The sequence below is a fragment of the Durio zibethinus genome, chromosome 27 (genome assembly GCF_047325235.1).
Source record: "Durio zibethinus cultivar Kanyao isolate XHJ-2024 chromosome 27, ASM4732523v1, whole genome shotgun sequence".
In the NCBI taxonomy this organism is placed as follows: domain Eukaryota; kingdom Viridiplantae; phylum Streptophyta; class Magnoliopsida; order Malvales; family Malvaceae; genus Durio; species Durio zibethinus.
Window position 1 is genome coordinate 1,262,287 of NC_143188.1, and position 21,676 is coordinate 1,283,962.

The window sequence follows — 21,676 nt, forward strand, 5'->3', positions numbered from 1 at the left end:
AGATTGATTTGAGTTTCACAGGTCACGTGACAAGCATCTATCGCAATCTAACTTTAGTGGTACGATATAAACGCGAGTCTTATCACGATCGAACATAGCGCTTGATATTGAAGCGTACAGATTTCTTCCATGAAAGCGACTTCCTAACGTGTCAGTTGGCTGTGTCATCTGTAGTCCTTTCTTAGCTGCTTGGGCCCACAAACGTTATCCAGCACTTAAGGACAGCGAGTCGTTCGTTACATGTGGCCATTTGTCATTGGATGTAATGCTTATTGTCAACGAGTCCCTGACAGTTACAACGATTTGGATGTACCAGATGATGTATTAACCAGTCCCTGACAGTTATTGCGACTCAGCTTAAAAATTTCTAATTGGATAAATAATTATGACATTATCAAATCAAGTTTTTTTATTTATTGAACGAATAGAGTTTAAATATTTAAATATTTAACTTAAATAATTTATAAAATTAATAAAAATTATATATATTAATATATTTTTTATTATTTTAATTAATAAATTATTATTATTATTATTATTATTTATAAAAATTTAAATTTAAGTTCAAATATAAACTATCAAATTTAAAATTAAATATAAAAATTAAATTTATTTTTTATTCTATAGATTAATTTAATTAAATAAATTTAAATAATATAATTTTTATTTTAATTTATATTCAAATTTAAATTTTAAAATTTAATTAAATATGAATCGAATTCAAACTCAAGTGGACTCAATTACATCTTTAATTGAGTTTAAATATTTAAATATTTAAAATCAAGTTTTTTTATTTATTGAACGAATAGAGTTTAAATATTTAAATATTTAACTTAAATAATTTATAAAATTAATAAAAATTATATATATTAATATATTTTTTATTATTTTAATTAATAAATTATTATTATTATTATTATTTATAAAAATTTAAATTTAAGTTCAAATATAAACTATCAAATTTAAAATTAAATATAAAAATTAAATTTATTTTTTATTTTATAGATTAATTTAATTAAATAAATTTAAATAATATGATTTTTATTTTAATTTATATTCAAATTTAAAATTTAAAATTTAATTAAATATGAATCGAATTCAAACTCAAGTGGACTCAATTACATCTCTAATTGAGCCCACCAAATCATAGGCCTTAGATCATGGGTTGGACTATTAAGCATCACAGCCCAGCCGAGTCCGCCCCTTCCAACCAAAACGCAAAACCGTCTACAACAAAACCCACACACTCAACCCCAAGCGCGCAAGAGGAGAAGAAGAAGATACAGCTCAGAGCTAAAGCTTCAATGGCGGCCAAAAACCAACAAACACCAAAACCCAAATAGAGAAAGCAGATTTCAAGCGCCAAAGTCGAGCGGGATAGCTCGAAATCCAAGAAGCCGAAGCCCCTTGCCTCCAACGCATCAAAAAATCCTTCAAACAAGCCGTTGAAGAAACCTTTTAAACTACCCAAACAAGAAGAACAACACCCAAACCAATCAAAGTTTAAGAAATCAGAATCTAGGTATGAAAATAAAGAGCTCACAAAGCGAGAGCGTCGCCTCCAAGCCAAGGTTACTTTATTTGTTCTGAAAAGAATTGAAGACAAACTTTTTTTTATTATTGTTTGACATTTATCGTTTCATTGTTTTGACAGGAATTGGCTGAACCTAGAAGGAAAAGAGGAACCCACATTATGCTCTTGAATAAGTAAGTCCATTTGCTGCCTTTATTACTCAACAAAGAATGGTTTACAGTGGAATTAAGAATTAAGGAGAAGAAAATATATGGGAGTTATTTAGAACTTATATGATGGCTGACACTGTGAGGTTATGGTAGTTATTGACTAAAAAGCATGTTCTACTTCTTTTACTTTATAATAGGAGCTTGCATCTCTATGGGAAAAGATGAGACGTCGAAATATTGCTAAAGAAGACAGATCAAAGTATGTTTTTGGGAACAAATATAATGCTTTGTGGCTTTTTTTTTCTTAAAAAAATGTTATTTGAATTGTTCTCAGACTGATAACTGAAGCTCTAAAAAAAATGAAGGGAAAGATTCCAGAAATTGCTGGCTCTCATTTTTCTTCTCGTGTTTTGCAGGTGTTTTTTATCCGTTTCATTAAGTTTCAAATAATCATGATGCAATAGTTTATGGGTGTCTAACTTCTTTTTTTTTTTTGTTTGACCCCACACTTGTGTTAGTACTGCTCACAAAAGGAAAGGGATGCTGTATTTGCGTAGCTTCGGCCACATCTTCTCACCCTTGCATGCAATACCTATGCAGTGCATCCAGTGAAGTAAATGTTAGATACTGGTATGGTGATGCTGCTTGATGGACTAGTTTGCATAGTCTCTTCTAGGTGATGTTAACCCTGTTGTTATCATAGTCTAATGTTACACCCTAAAATGCATGCAGCATCTAAAACACAGCTGGCAGGGGTTATCTCCACTCTCTGAGGGCATGTTGCTTCTCTTCTTTGGCATATGGTTGGATCTGTAGGTATGTTAGAGTTTATTTGCTCACCTAAATAGTCAAATTTAATGGTACATTTGCTATAAACATATGTGTGTAAGTCAGCTCGATTTATTTGCATGTGATGTGTGTTGACGTGAGTATAACTGCTTTATTTCCATTAGGCAGATCTCACTGTAGGTTTTCAGGATGTAAATCTCTTCACATGCCTTGCTGACATCAGTTTTATCCGTCTGCAGTTATTGAGCATGCATATCAACTAGGAAATGCCACTCAAAAACAAGAGCTTCTGATGGAGTTATATTCTACTGAGCTTCAGCTGTTTAAAGACATTGTATCCATCAAAGAAAGCAGGTAAAACATATCTATTATAATTTCTAGTCATCGTTGTCATATATTTGGCGAATGGTCAAAGCATAGTATCCTTTCAAAAATTCTAAAGAACTGATAACTAATCATGGAGGCTGATATGCACTCTCTAAATTTTGTGATGTTATTGCTTCCATGGCTCTGTTGGTTGCGAGTTTCTAAGGTAGTGTGTTGCATATATGTGATTCCACAATGATATCCTACTTCTAGCATGATTTAACATGCTTTTATGCAAGTCGGGAACAAATTTTGACAAAATTTTCTATCACATTTCAGGTTAATCGATGTAATTTCAAAGCTGGGCCTGCAGAAATCTTCTGTTTTATGACACGTGAGTTCAGTGCTTCAGCCAATTCTTGAAAAAGGAATAGTAGACCACTCAATGATACACAGGGTGTTAATAGAATATTTGAGTATAGCTGATCAGGTATTTAAGATCTTAACATGCATTAATGAAACATTCTCTAAGGAGTTTCTTGCCTGTAGCACTGGTTTGGCTATCCAATTTTTCTCTTTCTAAATTGAGTTTGTTGATAGTCCTCTGCTGCAGATCTAATTCAACAGCTGTCTAGTCCACTCCTTGTTCGTATGATCCATACCCAGGATGGATCTAAGATTGGGATGCTTTGTGTCAAGCATGGTAGTGCAAAGGTTTGTTGCTGTTGGTTGAATGAATTTCATAAAACCTAATACATAAAACATACCTTTTTTCAAAGAAAAAAAAAAAAACTGATCTTACTATTTCTGTGTGGAATTCCTAGTTTTTGTTAGCTCCTGAATCATCCTTCATTATTTGTGTTTTATTTTAGGAAAGAAAGAAAATTATCAAAGGAATGAAAGGCCATATAAGCAAGATAACTCATGATCAATGTAGGCGCATGGTAAGGGTTGCTTATGGAATTCTATCCACTCAAATTTCTTCTGTTAGAAAATGCTATATTCCCAATAAAATTGTACAGGAAGTCTTTGTTGGTGGCTTATTTTTAACCTTATTAGCATGTAAACAGAGTTGAAGTTGTCACTAATTCATTGACAAAATTTACATTTTCTTGTTCCGGGATTTAACTGTATGGTTCTATGTCTGAAATGTAATTGACTCTTGGTAAATTCAACTATGGCACAAGTAATGAACAGATTTGGTCTGATGATATTACTGATGTGTTATGATGTCTTTCATTAAGATTTAAAATGCTTGATGCATTTGTCTCCAAGTTCTATTTTATTACGCTTTTGGATTTTTGTATAACTTTTGTTTTAAGCTTCATCATGTATCATATAATTTCAGGTACTCAATCTCTATTGTTTCAATGGTTGATAACACAAATCTTATAACAAAGGTTAGTTGCTACATAGCCTGTTATTACTACTTCTCTATATACTATTATGTAATGTTGATATCTAATAGTGCTTGACTTTACTTTTCTGATGACAGACTGTCATCTGTGACCTTCAAACAACATTGAAAGAGCTTGTTTTGGACAAGGTTTCTATTCATTCTAAACCTGTTATCATAACAATGGATTTTAAGAAGATAACTTGGTTGGGAAATAAGTATGGGATGATGGCCTTTTAAGCCAATAAAAAATTATGGAAAATTGCTAGTCACTGTTGGTAGTCCGATTTTTTCTAAAATATATACGCTCATTTTCATCTGAAGTATTTATCTGGAGAATCCTTCAACTCAAAACCAATAAATTGAGGAGTTGATCTGCTAGGATCATGTAAAATACTGTTCATCTTTTTTTAGTCTAGAATGTCCATAAAATGGATATTATCCCTAAAGTTGTGCCATTTGTTGGAGCTACAGAATCTGGTGGACCTCCATTTAGTCGTCTAGCTTTAGTTCAGTCTTTAGTACTTCTGCATTGCTTATGGGTTTCTGTTTCACCATTTGTGAATTTCAGAGTGGAAGCCACTTTTTGTTACAGTTGCTTCATCCAAATTGTTCACGCTATTCAAATCGTGATGATCTGGCCTCCCTAAATGTATATGTTCCCTCTCTCAGTGCTAAGGTAGTTTAACAGCTGTGATCTTTTGTAGAGCTGTCTTAGACTGAAAACAACCTGTGCTAGAATTTAGTTTACTATGGTTTTTTTCACATTGTCAGGGTGAATCAGAAGTCCAATCTGAGAAAATTTCAAGGGATGAAGAATATAGTATGGAGGCAGCCAGGAGTGATCCTGATGTGACAGCAATTGATTCTGGTAAAACTGATACTCCTGCAGAGAACCTTTTCTTGGCTGAGGGTGGGAAGAAGGATCCTTCCTTAAGGAGGAAGCAGTTGCTAGTCGGCAGTGGGCTTGCTGAGGTTTGTTGCCTGTCTTCCCCATTGAGGTGATCTGTCCTTGTTTGTATATTTAAAGAAAGATCCTTTATCTGTCCATTATATTGACCTTTTCCAGTTTACAGTTGTTGTAATAGATTCTTCTAGGATATATCTGCTATATTTCATGTCTGGAATTATGCTAAACTTCAGCTTAGTTGAAGAGATTAAAATTTTAATTTCTGGTTAGCTTGTGAGGTGCTTGGTTTTGCAGAACCTTGTTGATGTGTGCAATGAGAACGCAGGAGAATTGCTCACACCAAATTTTGGCAAAGATGTAATCTTTGAGGTAATCAACTCTTTTCCCCATGATCTTCCTAATGGAGTTGTATTCATTTAAAAAAAAAAAATCCTAAAGTGGGTAGGCTGAAAGCTTGGAACCGTGTTGATAACTGAACAGTTACCTCTAACCTCTCTTAGACTGTGTTAACTGTGACAGCTTGTATAGGTTCTGATTTGCACTTGGATGTTCAGACAGTCTCATTTCAAGTTTTTAGTCTTTTGTTGTGTTTTCTTTTATTGAACTATTTTCAATCCTTAATCTCATGATTTGATTGCCTTGACACATCTTGGAAATAAATCAGGTTGCAATGGGGGGTTCTGATGGTATTCTCCACCCAAGTTTGGATGAAAAGTTGAATGACTTGCATGAAGCTATAGCAGCACTTGCAGCAAAGCCTAAATCTGAAGAATCTGAGGAAGAACGTGTGCTTGAAAATTTCCATTCCAGTCACACTATAAGGAACTAGTATTAGACTGCCCTGCATTAGCTTCCACATTATGGAAGAAATCTTTGGAAGGAAAGTGTCAATTGTGGGCACAGGGTGACAGGTTAGCTGCTTTGTTTCATCCTTGTAAATCTTGCTCGTTTAAAGCATAATATCTATTTGATCTCTTGTGTTATATGTTGATATTGGATCTCATTGTTGTAATTGCATTTCCAAGGTAGTGTGGGCATTTTGGGAATCCCCAGACTCCAAGGTCCGCAAAATGGCAAAAGAAGGGTTGCAGCCCTTGATAGATGGTGGTATTCTCAAAATCCCTGAAACTAAGCAATTGGCAAAACAAAGTTAGGCTGGCCTGTAGTGGAAAAGACAAGAAAATTTTGATCATTTAACAGCTGATGTTGATTAGACTGCAGGCAAGTTCAGTGAATGAGCAGACTATATTTCTGGTCATGAAGGAAGTTATGTTTACAGAGCGAATTACGTGAGTTTTGTTAGCTGAAATGTGGCTTCATGGCAAAGTCAAAGTCAATATCAATATCAAGGGTAGTCTCTTTCTTCTTTCCCCCCTTTCTGTAAGATGGATTTGGCAAATTACAAAATCACTATAGAATTTGGAAAGGGCCTATATATATTATAGAATTTGAGTTTTTTGCTTTTGATCCTTAATGCATGAGTTTATAACAACTGTTTTTTTTTTTTGTCCTGCTTGAACTAAAGCTTGTTTGTTTGGTTTGTTCTTCCATTGATCAAAACTGAAAAGACTTGCATTAATGAGTAGAATCTCACTTTGTGTATCAAGTATCTGGATTTTCTTAAAAGCTTTCCCTTTTGGGCTGTTTATTGTGCATAACTGCCATTGGTTTGGGAAGCTGTTTTGCTATGACAATGTAAAACAGAGCAAAGAAGAATTCTTGGGATTTTTTTTTCCCTTTTAAAATGCAAGCAAATCTAAATTGATCCTAAAAAGAATGATGATCATGAATGAATAGAAAGAAGTTTGCTCTTGAGCATTCCCCTAAACATTCCTGTTCCTGATGCATTCTCAAAGATTGGGGAATGATACTTTCCTCTTGTCTGTACATTTCCTCTTTGAAAGTGCCAAAAGCTCTCAGGTTTCTTGTGAATTTGATTCCTCAAGTGTGGGTAGCCTTGTAATGGATAATCTGAAGGTTCAAAAATTGGGGTCTCTCCCTGACTCTTATGTTTAATCTTACTCTGACAAAGATTGTTTGATGGGTTAAAGACGGGAGATTCCCTCCTGGACAAGCTATTAACCCTCAAACAGTTCTCTATAACCCGGATTTCCTCTTTAAATCTATCCCTGATATCTTTTAAACCATGCACAACTCTACTAGATCTTGAACAGTTTGTAGGATCCTGCATCTTGGGTTTTGAGGAATGCTGTGAATTGGCAAGAGAATTGCCATTTGAATATGGGATTCTATTGCATTCAATGCAGAAGTATTTCCACCTCTCTGAGTTAAAAGCTCTTCTCCTGACATTGTCTGAAAGACATGCATATGCCTGCAAGTAAGAAAGACTTCGTTTACTCCGATGAAACAAAAAACAATCCATTTTTTCCTCCTCTGAGCTAATAATATTTAATCTTGTATGAGTTTGGTGAAACCATTACTGCATTGGCAAGAATGGATGTTGTCATACCTACCATTGTAGATGCTGTTAGTTGAAATTCAGATCTTGTTGAACCAAATTCTGTTAGTAAAGTGAATGCTGTACGTTTCTTTCTTTATGATTCTGTCTAGTGGGACCATGACCATTTCAGAAATTTCGATGGTAAAAAACTTTCTTTTTCTTTAGCATTTCAGGACCTGTGATAAGCATTTTCTATAGCAGAGTCCCTTTTTTTATTTACAAAGGAGTTCATAGCATGAGATAAGAGAAAGGGCTGCAGTTGCAGGAATTCGAATCCCAAACCTGTTGAATCTTGAATGTTACTTTACCTGAACAAAGTGAGCTAAGTTTTGGATTCGAATCTCAAATTTTGACTAGAGAAAAATTAGAAAGAAATGAGAAAACTATTTATATACTGTTAACTACAATTGTTGAAATCAACCAAGCAATCCAATCCATCCCAACATCCAATGCCACCAAATGGATAAAAAGACAATAAAGTATCTAACCTCTGAGACAAGCTTGAAGGCAACCTCAGTTTTTGGATGTTTATTCTTATCAGGGTGAAGTTGCAAAGCTGAACAGCAAAACAAAAACAACCCTTTCAACAAAACAATAGAAAATACTTTCATTTTCTGGCATTAAGCGATAGCTTACCAAGTTTATGATAACGCCTTTTGATAAGCTCTATTTTTGCATCTTCTGCCACCTGCAAGGGAAGATCCTGAGCCAAATGCAATATCCCAAAAAAGGGTTGAACATTCTGATGAAGATTAAAAGCCTGGAAAAGAAAAACAAAACGTACTCCTAGAAGACGATACCAGTCGATGAAATGTGACTTAACAGGGCTGTTGAAATGGTAGTTATGAGAACATGCAATTGGAGTGCTTGACATGGAGCAAATTTCCAGGACCAACTGTGACTTTGCAGCATCTGATGTTGCTGATTCCAGCCCAGTTCTCCCCATTGTTTGAAGGACAAAAAAATGGGGTATGCCCCAAGAATGGAATGACAAAAAATGGGGTAAAATGGGCTTGGAAATGAAGATTGAAGTGATGGTTTTATGAAGAGAGGTGAGAAAATAATGTATATGTGAGGTGGATCGGTTAAGATAAAAAGGAGATTTTAATTTGAAAGTGGATCAGTTGGTGGGAAGAAAAAGAAACGTTGGCTTTGCCATGTGGCTAATTAAAACCTTGATCTACGGGCATTTAGCGATTTCCTGCTGTGTTTTTAGGCTTTAAAATCTAGAAAATCACTGCGGATTTCGAATTTAAATCACTTCAGCAGTAAATAAAAATGTAACATCCAAAATTTTAACTGAAATTTTGGATAACCAAAAAGTTTTTATTTACATATATTTTCTCGTTTACTAATTTCTGGTATGTTATTGAAATTAGTATTTAGAAGTAAATTTGATAATTTATGTATTTATATAAAATATTAAAATTTGTATATTCGTATTATATTTTATATAAAAATTACGTATAATAATTCATGTTGACACGAAAATATCAAATATATTTTGTTGATTTTATTAAATTCATATATAATTATTACTAAAATTTTAAATCGTATTATCTTCGTTTCTTTTATTTGTATCATATTAGTTTCATATCATTATTTCATATTTTAGATTATCAGATCTATTTAAAAGTTATAAATACGTATAATTTTTTATTCAACTCAATAAATATAAAAATAAGAGATTCAAGATAAATTAAGAACTAAAAAAAAAATAAAAACTCTTTCAAGTTATTAGTTATATTCATAGAGATTAAAAAGTCGAATTAAGTAAATAAAAATTAAAAAGTTAAGAATATATTGGAAATTAAAAAAAAAAAATCAAAGTAAAATAATTTTGTTTACTTGATTTCAAGTTCTCAACATTATTTGTGAAAATTTTTACAAGGAAAATTATTTTCACTCCATCTCTTTATTTGTCCATCTCTTTATTTGTCTTACTTTTATATACCAAACAAATTTTATAACTACAAACAAATTTATAACTACAAACAAATTATTGACACGTGAGTTTATATTTGATAAATTATTAATGTATAAATTTTATACATTATAAATAAATAAGATGATATCATCTTTTTTTTTTGTCTAACTCCCCGATGGCTGATAACCACTTTAGCCCCAAATTAATTTAGAGTTAAGTCGGATCAAACCTCATAAGGGGGACAAGTTCTCCAAACACCTATCTTCTCCATTCGCAAAGCTCAAAACTGATACCTTACTTTAGAGAAATCGAGCTCCTTAGTTATTCAGACCAACAGACGTTATTAATAAATAAATATAAACTTTTTAAAATAAATATATAAAATATTTAAATTTTTAAAAAAAAACTTACTCATTAATGAGGTGTTATCATTTAATTCATCTCATTAATAAGGTAACATCATTTGATTCACTTACAAATATTGTTCATAAATTGATAAAAATAGAATTTTTTTTACCAATTAAACTAACTCTTATTCGAATTTATGAAACATCAAATATTGGTTTGAATAATTTTCTTTTTTATTTTTGATATGAAATTAATAATATCAACTGATTGACAATGAAGAAGAGTATTTGAATTCAATTATATAAATTGAAAAGTTGTATTGTCACGTGATCATAATCCTTTCTTTTTTTATCTTTTTTTTTTAAACATTTGACATAACATTCTCTTTCACCTAGAGTTATCATTTTGTCTATATTTTAAAACTCATACGTTACTCCGATATCTTATTAAGTGATCAAATTAATCCATATTATTTAAGTCGAATGAATCGATGATTGTTTTTAAAATCATTTATCATATAATTATTTTTTTTTCATAAAATTAATTTATTAAAATATACGACGCCAACATTTATATGTCCAACATGACAACTTGATCGACTCAAATATTACTATGGCTGGAACCTGCCATGCCATGGGGTCCTTTGGGTCAGAATTTTAAACTCCAAAGGCTCCAAAACTTTGTTTCTTCTTTAAATCTTTTGCCAATTTGATGGCAACAGCTTGAAATTTCATAAATTTTTTATGTGCTTGGTTGGTGGATCCAGTACTTCTTCCAATTTAGTGAAGAAAGCAAAAAATTTAATATGGATTCAGCTATGGCACATGGCTTTTATAGTTTTATTAGAAGAGTAGGGTACAAAAATTTCCATGAAATTGTCCTCTTATTCCAAACTTTTTGGTCATTCTGGCACAATATAAACATTCCTTCTGTCAAAACTCACCCTTTATTCCTTCTTCTGATGAGAGGTGGTGAAGGTAAAAAAAAAAAAAAAACTAAAAAAAATAATATCAGCTCTTGAATTTGGTGTTCATCAATAACTAGTGTCTACCAATATTTGGCATATATTTTGCCTCTAAAAGAAAAAAAAACATGTATTTTTTTTTTAATTTAGGAAAAGATGGATTCAGATTTCAATGTTACTAAAAAAAAGTATGAGATCATGTATTAATTATTAAATCAAATATTTTTATAAAAAAATATTATTTAGAAAAATTAATTAACCAAAAAGAAGTTTAGAAAGATGTCAAGAAATTTGTTTTCATGTTTTATTTATTTATTATTATCTATTTTCCTTTACATTAGATCTTAGAAAGATTATTTTAAAAAAATAATTCAAGTTGATATTTAAATTAATTAATTTATATAATTATTTTAAAAGATAATATCATTTTATTTATGTAAAGATGATAACAGATCAAAACAGAATAAAACAAATTTTTTTTATCTTAAATTTGATTTGATTTTATAAATTTAATATTTGAATCTAATACGATCTGATTTGTATTAAAATATTATTTTTATATTTGAATTCAATTCGATTTATATATGTTTAAATTTGTAATTAACTTGATTTGATTTAAATTAATAAAATATTAATTTTTAAAATGTAAATATAAAATTAAATAAATAATAAAAAATAATATATATCAAATTTGGTCTTAGACAAATTTAAATAAAATCCAACCATGATTTTTTTTTTCAAAACTATACGACCGAACTTGATTTTCTTTTAATAATTTTATAAATTAAATTGTGTCAAATCTGACAGATATGAGTTTCATTGTCAGTCCTATATTTATGATTCTAATTTTAACACTAATGATCACTTTCAGTATTTTCAGCAAGTGGGTTAGAGTTGAGTTGGCCACGTTAAAACATAAATCCCACATCGAATACTCTGGAACTTGAGAAGCAAAGTTCCCTCTATAGATGTTGCAAGAGATAAAACGGTAAAACCTAACTCGTCCTGTCAGGGGTGGAGGGTGACTCGTCAATGATCGTAGAGAGACGGCGGGTCGTGCCAACACCTTGTACATCGAACACAAATCATTGCAGGCGAGCGAGTCCCGCCCTACTTTGGAGGGACTCGCCCGTCAATTTTTGGAAGCCACGCCCTCGGGGCTGGGCTCCTAAACTTAATAAAAATTTTTTAATATTTTTTGGGTAATACAGGTAAAGCTGGAATTTATTTTATCCTGTAATTTCCTACGTGCCAAATCTTCTAAAAAGTTATTATAGTAAATTTTGTTTACCAAATTAATTTTATTTCTGTAAATCTAGCTTTTGGATAGAAAGGACGAAAAGTAATCTGATGATTATGTTGTATAAAATTTTAAATTATATTATTTTTATGTTTTATTTTCATATTATATTTATATTATATTATAATATCATATTTTAAATTATTAATTCTAACGAAAAAATTAAATAAAATTAATTTTAATCTAATAACTAAATTATAAAATAAAAAAATAATTATAAATTTTAATCATAAATTTTTTATTTCCATTCATTTTCACTTTTTTACCGAGCAAAGCATAAACTTGCCAAATTCTCTAAAAATTTCTTGTAAATCCCTTAAAATCTGCCAAATTCTCTTGAGAAATGACATGGGTCATAAGACAGCAATTTCCTTCAAGTTTTCTTCAATTGCCATCTCGATTCTCGAGCAGTCTGAAAATTAGAATAGATCCATTCTCAAAGACAAAAGTCAGAGGTCCAGTAGGATTGAATATATGAAAAACAGTACCATAATTAAATTTAATAATTTACAACTCGAAAGTTATACGAATATAATATAAAAATAAAATATAAAAAAATATAATTTAAAATTTTAATTATAATTATATATAAATTTAATAAATCTAAAAAAATATATTTTATATTTTTATATTGATACGAATTGTAATATATAATTTTTGTGTAAAATATAATATGAATACATGAATTTTAATATTTTACATGACATGAATAAACGGATCGTTAAGTCTAACCATAATCAGGAGGTTTTGTAACCACAATGTATCCTGTGTCAAGAATGCTCTGAAAATTTAACTTAAAAGGTTTACAATAAGCCCGCTTCACTTACCCCTTGGCCAGTTGAACGGGCAAATGATGAAGCAAGAATGGTTCATTGAAACAGTTCTCGTTTGGCTCCGGTCTAGTAGTCAGCCCCAAAATGTCAAATGCATAGCCTGTCAAGTTGTCTATTGTCAGCCACCATAACGAGACTTGAGAGATGCTGGAGGCTCCTCTTCTATGATGCCTGAACCTGTTGTTGCCAAATATGTTCCGATGGTGGTTGTTCGGTCCGCGAGGAAAGTGTAATCCAGAAACTTATCGTAGGCAATATCACCAACATTCTTAGTTGCCAATACGCTAGAAGGGTACAACAAATCAATTAGTCATTTACTGAATTTCTTAGATCAGAACTTTATTCACAACCCAAGTAGTAGTGGTTCTAAAAAGCATATCAGGAAAGAACAGATCAGCAATTCTATGCACACCAAGTCCTACCAGATGACTGGACTACGTCGGAAATTCATGAATATGTACTTAAATAAGTCATTATGACCATATGAAGACATGCATTGAATCAAACCACAAAGAATCAAAGAAATGAAGAGTCAAATTTCGGATGGCTTATTAACAATGAGAAGATTATTTGCTAAGGTATTGACTAACTCTGTTCGAAATAGCAATGTGTAATCCATTCATCACATGCCTTATACGTTGAAGACTACAGCATAAGATATAAACGGGCAAACCCTAGTAAACAAGGCTCTCCGCTTTGTGAGGGTTCGGGGAGGGTCCATAGTACGCAACCTTCCCTCTGTATTTTTTTGCAGAAAGGCTGTTTCCAGGGCTCAAAGCCGTGACCTTCCGGTCACAAAGAAGCAACCTTACCATATGACATGCGTTGATAAAAAAAAAAAAAAGTACATGCCACTGTCTGAGGTAAACACGGCATGCCAAGATATCATCGCGCCAAATCTTATCGATGTTGTATCGACCATAATGCTGGAAATAAATATCCTTACTTCCTGCATGAAGATAAGCTTTCGTTACGAATACTATGAAACAACATCAAGAACAAAGAAAAATCATCCTTTCTTTCCTTCACAATCACCCAGATTAACTGTACTACCAATGAAGTCAAGAAACCTTATAAAAAAACCCACCTTTGCATCCAATTTGAAAGAATTCCTCATCACTGTAACGAGCACAAAGCACCTGCATTGATGTTCTAAACAAATATAAACAAAAAAATTGCAACACTTTGAGAATAATGACATGAGAAAAAGTAATATGATCAAATTTCACATACGGCTGGATTGGCAAAGGGCTCCCCATCAAGTGTTTCAGGTAGGACCTGTAAAAGAAACAAATAAAATCCACAGTAATCACCAAAACAATAATATGAATAGTCAAACATGAAATCAATTATCATTTTAACCCCGCTTATGAAATTAAAAAAATTCTATTATCATTTGGATAATTTCTTTTTTAAAAAAAGAAAAAAGATAAAAAAATTATCAAATCAAAGTTCTAAATAAGTAGGAAATGATTTTTTTTTCCTTAATTTCTCAGTAACCAAACAGATAATAAAAACCTTGGTTTCTGGCTTGGCGATGCCGCGCTCGAAGAAAATTGAAGCGACGTGAGCGAAGACGCGTCTAAATCCATTCAATTTCGTTACTCTGAAGTTTTAACAGATTCGGAAACGTACTTCTTGCGCTCCTCTCTGCTCTCAAGAATCAATAAACGATGATCAAATGAATCGTGATGATGATCAATAAAAGAATTGGAAACTTAGCTAACTGTACGTACAGGAGAGATGTGACCGATCGGTGTGACGAGTTTTTCGAAATCAGACAAGTCATCGAGTTGGTTCAGCTCCGGTTGAGTCGCGGCGGATTTTGTGTTGGAGTGCCTAATCGGAGAACGAATCCAAAGAAATTTACGGTGGGCGGCAGAAGGGAGGGGAGTTAAGAGACCGAACGGGTGACTGTGGTGGTGCGTAAATTAGACGCGCGGATGTGCGGGAGCGTAGGTGGATATGAGATAATAAATTAATGGCATTAGAAAAGAAGAAGAATTTCTTTTTTTTTTTTTTCAGATCCGACAAACTACAGAACACGTTACTGGAATACTTATCCACGGGCTACGCCTAGACATGATGTTAACAAATTTAGATTTGTCCACATACAGTCCGACTTGAAATATGAGTATAATTTTATTATTCAAGTTCGATTCACCTTTTAAAAAAAAAATGGGCTAAGTCCGCTCAAGCCGTCTATATTTTAATTTAAAAATAAAAATAATTTTTATAATAAATATTAATTAAAAATAATTAATTAATAAAATAATCTTTAAAATAAATTTATTAATTTAATTGATATTTAGATGTAATTAATACATATAAATATATGATATTAATGTGAATATATATTATTTAATTATATAATTATTTTTATATAATATAATCATAAATATAAAAATTACATAAAAACTATTTGATTTGAACTGCATCAAACTTGAACCTTAAAGTTATGCCTAAAATTCAATTATATCTTTTTAAAAAATTTAAAATTTAAATGTAAACTTATTTAATGAAATTAAAATTGATATTTAAATCCTCTCAAATTTCAAACAAACTTCTAAATATAAACGAATAATCCGATTATGAGAGAGATCTAATAAACATTTGACAATCTAATAAAGATTGTAATTAATTTTTTTTCTTAAATTTGATGCAAATAAAACATTAAATAAAAAATCATTTCTCAAAAAAATATTTAATTAACCATAACAGATTTCTCGATCACATAATGAATTTATATTTCTAATTTTAAAAACATGATTAACACCAACAAAAAATTAGTTTAATTAATAAAAGATCATTTTTTTCGATATAAAAATTTTAGATTTAAACTTAGTCGATAACTTTTTGCTAAAATCATTTTAAATGTACTACATATAATTATTATTCTTAAATTATCGATAATAACATATCTTGCATTAATTTAATGACGAAACAATCTATCTCAAATTTTTGGTAAAAAAATAAATATTAGTGGTGGTGGGATGCATTGGACACAACAAAATGGACAGTTACTCATAAATAATTATGGAATCCAAGAGCTTGGGGATGGGATTGGATGGGATCCTAGAGATATTTCCTAGATATTGAGCAACATTTCTAATTCATAGCACATGCATCATAATAGAACAATACAATAATACCACAAACATCTTCATTTAACACAACAGCTCTGGGGTTTCCAAAATTCCGTAATTTATAGTTAAAAATTTTAACATAAATGAAAACAGAGTTTTGCAAACAAACTCCTACAGAGAAAACAAAAGGCATTCACATACAAAGTTCAGCAATCTTCATTATTTCATTCACTTCTTCGCCTTCTTAACTCCCCTGCAAAAATCAAATGAAATTGAAATTAGACCTGTTAAACCAGGTGAAACAACAATACAGCATTATTATTATCATGCATCTTACTCAGCCTGTTGGGGTGCAGATGCAGGCGCTGCCTTCTCACCAGGTCCCTGTATGGTCAAAAAACCAATATTAAGTCACAAATAACCAACTGCAGGTGTCGGAAACCAAATACACAGAAGTGACTAGTCAATCTTCTAGACATGGTGTAAAATCATTCAGTTTTGTGGCGATTTCACTAAGTGATATCAAAATATAGCTTGATGTGTCAAAGGTGCCATGTTCCAATAAGAATGCTTTCTTCTAAGATAAATTTTCAGTGCAACATAGATCACTTGCACACATTGATTAGAAACCAGAAAAGCAACAACCAAAGAAATATCACATTGACCTTCCTATATTCAGAACCCAAGATTCATTCTCCGATCACAATACCAATTTATAAATCAAAACAGATGTTTAAATCACCTGTGCGAGGCGTTCCTCTCTTCTGGCGATCTTTCTCTCCCTGCTTGCCTTGTTCTTAGCACGCTTGGCGTCAAACTGGTCAGAGAGTGTCTTTTCTCTTGCCTTCTCAGCCTTGGACTTGTGGATACTTTCCATTAGGACACGCTTGTTCTTAAACACATTACCCTTGACCTTCATGTACATGTCATGGTACATGTGCTTGTCAATCTTCTTGGATTCCCTGTACTTACGAAGTAAACGCCTCAGTACACGCATTCTCCTCATCCAGAGGATCTTTGTTGGCAACCTTGCCTCTCTGGTACCCTTCCTCTTACCTGAAAGTATGCATAAGACATTATGTCTTGCTAACAATGAACTTTGAGGAACACGGAAACTGAATCATGCATCCAAGATGCAAAATATAGGCTACTCAATTGGGGATTAATCATACCATATCCAGAGTGCCGGCCCTTTCTCTTGGCCTCCTTCATTCTGCGTGCACGAGAACGGGAGTGAATCTTGGTAGGCTTCCTGATGATAAAACCATCCTTCACCAGTTTCCTAACGTTCTGCCCTGCAAACAGAGATCAAATTATTAACATACAAACTGATAGGAACCAAAAAAACAGACGGTGACCTGACAATCTAACACTCGACATGCTGACACGAAACAAACAAGATACGAAAATATGACATGAAAATGACACGACTTAAAATTTAGCAATCACTATATATGAGTTTAACAAAACCAAAATATATATTTAATTTTTTCGTGTCTCCACAAATTGTGATTCGTAATTTTCGTATAAAACACAGTATAAATATACGAATTTTAAAATTTTGCACAACATGAGTATATGAATCACTGAGTCTTAAACAGCTAACAGCTTTTTTTACAAATAACAGTGACACAAAAATTTTAACCAATTCAATTCGAGACTCGTTGGAACAAAAATGGACTAAACTCAAAACTTCCAAAGTTTCACATAAATAAATGGACGAAGAATAAGTGGAAATTGGGATCCTACGTTCTCTGAGAAATCAAACAAACCCTAAACAATCAAAGACGAACAACAACCGCTACGATCTATACACTACAGCATATGGTATTAACAGATTTGGATTTTATTTTTTGAAATGAATTGAATAAGGAGAATAAACAAGAGAGCGAGTAACTTACTGGAGTTGGCCATGGAGATTTCGTTGATTTCATTAGGGTCGAGCCAGACCTTACCACGACCGCACTTGAGGACGCTAGCAGCGAGCCGCTTCTGGAGCTTCAAAGACACCATCGTTATTTTCCTTTCTTGTCTCCCTTTCTCTTCCCGTGTCTCTGTGAGCAGAGACTCGACGGTTTCCAAGAAGAAAGACGGCGGCGGGTTTTATAAAGGTGGTGAAAACTGAAAAGTTGTTAGAGTTAGACTTAGGGTTTTTTTTTTTTTTTTCTCAGGATAAGGATACAGGCCTCTAAAGCTTGTCTTAATTACAAAATAGATGGGCTCATCTCATGGACCACTCTCGTCGAATCTAAATCTAATTATTTATGTAAAATACTAAATTTTATATATTTAAATAATAATTTATATAAAAATTATATATTATAATTTATATCATATAAAAATATAAAATTTTTTATTATATTAAATTTTATATTGAATTATCATCATTTCTTTTTATATTATATTCGTATTATCCCATTTTATTACATTTTAAATGATTAAATTTATTTGAAAGCAATATATTAGACATGATTAATTTTATTACTAGTAAGTTATTCGTGCTTTGCATCACTTTAAGGGTCATAATAAAGCAATATATCAGACACCATTAATTGTATTATTATTTACTATTTTTCTCAAATTTAATCCATTAATATATATATATATATAAACTTACACGAGTAGTCCAAATTATTTGTAAAATGCTATATAAACTTCAATTTTTTATTTATATTTAAATAAATTCTTAATTTTTTTATATCTAAATAAACATTTAATATAAAAAAAATTTTATTTAAAATAAAAACTTATTTTTATATAAATTAAAAAATAAAAATAATTTGTACTAGGAATCTATCTAAATATAATGATAAATTTTGGTTTTTTTTTTTTTTAATATTATAACCAAAAAGCGAATATTGGGGTGAAAAGATAGTTGGGCCCAAATCGATATCCAGTCAGGCAATCAACTGGGCTTAATTTCAACTATAGTCTCAAAGCCTCGTCCTTCAATCGGTAACAACCGTCAAAATTCAACACCCATCCAAATCGCCAAGTCAAAAGCACGTTGCGTTTTGACTATTCAAAAAAAATTGTTTTTTGTGTTTTACCTTCCCAGCTTCCCTCCACAAAACAAAATCCCTAAATTCCATTCCAAATTCAACTTCCCTTCACCAATTCTCAAAATCCCTAAAATTTCTCTTTTTCAAATTCAATTCAATTTCTTCTTTTTACCCGATGGATCTCTCTTTAATTTGCGATACGATATCGGTAGCCACGTCTCAAGGCCTAGGGTTTGCGAAATTAATTATCGATCGCCACAATTGCTTCGCTGGAAACAGTTTCCTTTCCCTCCTCACCGGTTCATCGGCCGATAATGTCGGAATCCTCTACTTAACCGCCGCAGTCGTCCCCTTTTACTGTGTCGCACCTCCTTCTGTCAAGCCTAACTCGTATAAGACATTACCTAGAACTCTCCTCCGCAGAAAGCGCCGTACCAGGCGGAAGTTACTCAGCGGCGATGAGTCCAACGACAGCGAGGATTACGGATTCTTCTTCGATAGTGACGGTGGCGATGGATATGGTCCGTTTGGCGGAGGCGGAGGCGGAGGCGGAGGTGGAGGGGGCAATTGGGGTGGGAGTGGTTGGAATTTCGGCGGGTTTGGAGGGCAAAGTTGGGATGAATCTTTTCCGTCGTCTCCGTGGACCATTAATGCTTTGGATTTTGTTTATGAGGTGATTTGCTGGATCGCGTTGTCGAATTGCGTCCATTTTGCGTTTAAGAAGGTGGTTAGAATTGTGGCAAATGGGATGGATGAATCCGGCAACAGGGACAAGGTTCCGATGAGATTGGCTTCAGTTTGCTGATTTGGCAGATTAATTTGGTATTCCAAAATCTCCGCCTTGTTAACGATTGGTTTATAAAACAGTATGTACATTGAACTTGAATTGGAAAGTTAAAACAGTATAGCACTGTCATAGCTATTCTCATTGTTGCTGTAATTATTGCTGCTGTTGCTTATTTGCTTTGAAGAATGCTATGGCATGCTCTTGAATTGATTGCTGAAAAATGTATATGTTTGTTTGTTTGTAGAATAGGGATGTAAATGTGCTCACAAACTAATTGGGCTAGACTCAAATAAAATTCAAATTCAGCTTGATCATTGTCGAGTGGAGCTAGTAAATTGACTTATTGAGCAAGTCGAATTTGAGCTTTCTAATGTTTGACTCGAATAGTTAGTAAGTTTAATCGAGTTTTTATATTTTAATATATATTTTTATTATTTTACCTTTATAAATATATAAAATATATATATATATATATGAATTTGAACTCGAATTCGAACACAAATATTCAAGCTTGAAGTTGAGTATGAGAATTGAGGTTTTTTTTTATTTATTGATAAACGAGCTTAATCAAGTGAACTCAAATAGTTCGATTTTTATTTCGATTCAAGCTTGAAATTTAAAACTCAATCAAATTTGAGCAGAGTTTCAAGCAGTAAATTTACTATATTAACTCGGCTTCACTTGATTACACCCTTACCTCTGAAGCATAGATTGAGGTTGTGTGGGCAGACCTCGGGGTTACTTAGTTTTTGTGATTTTAGGTTTGTAGAATCAGCTTAAGTTTCTGTGATATTAAGTTTGTAGAATCAACTTAACTTGCAAAAGCCTTATGTTGTAAGCACTGGTGGAGTAGTTATATTGCAATTCAGTTCATATGCTTGACCCTATAAGGACAAGGAATTCTTTTAGTTTAGGTATTTTGGGTTCTATGTGGAGCAAGGTAGAAGTGGAAAGCTTCATTTATGATCTAACAAGAGTAGGTGATGTAAGGAGTGGCTTGACAGTCGCTGCAGTTATTGTTCCATGGTCTTAAATATTGAGGATAATCTGGGTAGTCATAGCTCAAGGACTCCCATGTGTCAAATTTATCACACTGAAGCTCAGAAGGCATAAAGGGATTGCATTTTTTCAATTAAGTTTGACGGTTTGCCTGGTACATGACACCATGCATTGAATTTTCAAGATGAATAAGGCATTCATCGTCTCCTTATCCTCTTGAGTGGTCTCAATATTTAGATTTTAGTAGTACTGTGATTAAGATAGGTCAGCTTCAAATTGTAAGAAATGATACACCCATCTAAGAAATATACATAGCAGTCAGCCAGCAGGTTGGATACCTTGATATTGTGTTGCACTTAATTCTGTTTCATGACATGGAAATCGTCATGATCAGTCTGTGCTGATTCCTTGATCAAGTAGCAAATGTAAATGGGGTCCCGCATAATGCCGAATTGAACCTTGCTATGTGCACATCAACACTTTCCTATGACCTATAAGGGGAAATTTCGTCTCAAGTGTGCACATTTCCTAAAGTTGGCCCTATGATTATAACGTTAACCACTGATTTATCTGTGGCACTTTTGATTGATCATGTCTGCCATGTTGTTGAGTCTCTTTTTCAGACTTGAAACTCAATAGTAATGGAATATGAGGAATTTAGTGGTAAGTCTCCTTGTCTCTATGACATGGCGATGGACTGTCTATGATTTGGGGATAAATTTGGGGTTTGAGTATCTGCCAGTGCTTTATCGGTACCATTGCTGAAATAATTATTTTCATTTCTAAGTTGTTTCCCTGGTGAGGTAGTCCCTCGTATTATAACAGTTGAAAACACCAACAAATAGGGGATGAGCATAAGTCAGTTTCAACCGACTTACTGAATTT

At 32.5% G+C, this 21,676-nt stretch overlaps 4 protein-coding genes and 1 pseudogene across 5 annotated transcripts; 2 read left to right on the plus strand and 3 right to left on the minus strand.

The window, feature by feature from the left end:
- The first annotated feature begins 1,240 nt into the window (after positions 1-1,240).
- LOC111279130 (pumilio homolog 24-like) lies at positions 1,241-6,827 on the plus strand (annotated as a pseudogene). Its single transcript, XR_016334521.1, has 20 exons — positions 1,241-1,571; positions 1,655-1,707; positions 1,881-1,942; positions 2,018-2,099; positions 2,202-2,313; positions 2,416-2,499; positions 2,712-2,826; positions 3,118-3,268; positions 3,379-3,492; positions 3,651-3,709; positions 3,909-3,920; positions 4,127-4,178; positions 4,274-4,324; positions 4,746-4,853; positions 4,949-5,149; positions 5,379-5,453; positions 5,749-6,018; positions 6,114-6,223; positions 6,306-6,373; positions 6,653-6,827. The product of XR_016334521.1 is annotated as a pumilio homolog 24-like (transcript).
- Positions 6,808-8,783, minus strand: LOC111279966 (uncharacterized). The gene is made up of 4 exons (XM_022867052.2): positions 8,330-8,783; positions 8,182-8,233; positions 8,034-8,101; positions 6,808-7,416 (listed from the first exon to the last, which is right to left on the minus strand). The coding sequence occupies exons 1-4, from the start codon at positions 8,489-8,491 to the stop codon at positions 6,868-6,870; spliced, it is 831 nt and encodes a 276-aa protein (XP_022722787.2). The 5' UTR covers positions 8,492-8,783; the 3' UTR covers positions 6,808-6,867.
- Positions 8,784-12,845: 4,062 nt separating this feature from the next.
- On the minus strand, positions 12,846-14,531 carry LOC111279131 (uncharacterized; the record flags this gene model as incomplete). Its single annotated transcript, XM_089756060.1, has 5 exons — positions 12,846-13,201; positions 13,770-13,866; positions 14,005-14,056; positions 14,151-14,195; positions 14,436-14,531. Coding segments are annotated over 5 exons (456 nt in total), but the record flags the coding sequence as incomplete, so codon positions are not given.
- Positions 14,532-16,058: 1,527 nt separating this feature from the next.
- LOC111279190 (large ribosomal subunit protein eL19z-like) lies at positions 16,059-18,177 on the minus strand. The gene is made up of 5 exons (XM_022866108.2): positions 17,905-18,177; positions 17,176-17,298; positions 16,746-17,059; positions 16,341-16,387; positions 16,059-16,256 (listed from the first exon to the last, which is right to left on the minus strand). Exons 1-5 carry the CDS (start codon positions 18,014-18,016, stop codon positions 16,232-16,234), a joined length of 621 nt encoding a protein of 206 aa, XP_022721843.1. The 5' UTR covers positions 18,017-18,177; the 3' UTR covers positions 16,059-16,231.
- Positions 18,178-19,001: 824 nt separating this feature from the next.
- LOC111279189 (uncharacterized) lies at positions 19,002-20,106 on the plus strand. Its single transcript, XM_022866106.2, has one exon. The coding sequence runs from the start codon at positions 19,181-19,183 to the stop codon at positions 19,808-19,810; it is 630 nt and encodes a 209-aa protein (XP_022721841.2). The 5' UTR covers positions 19,002-19,180; the 3' UTR covers positions 19,811-20,106.
- The last annotated feature ends 1,570 nt before the right edge of the window (positions 20,107-21,676 follow it).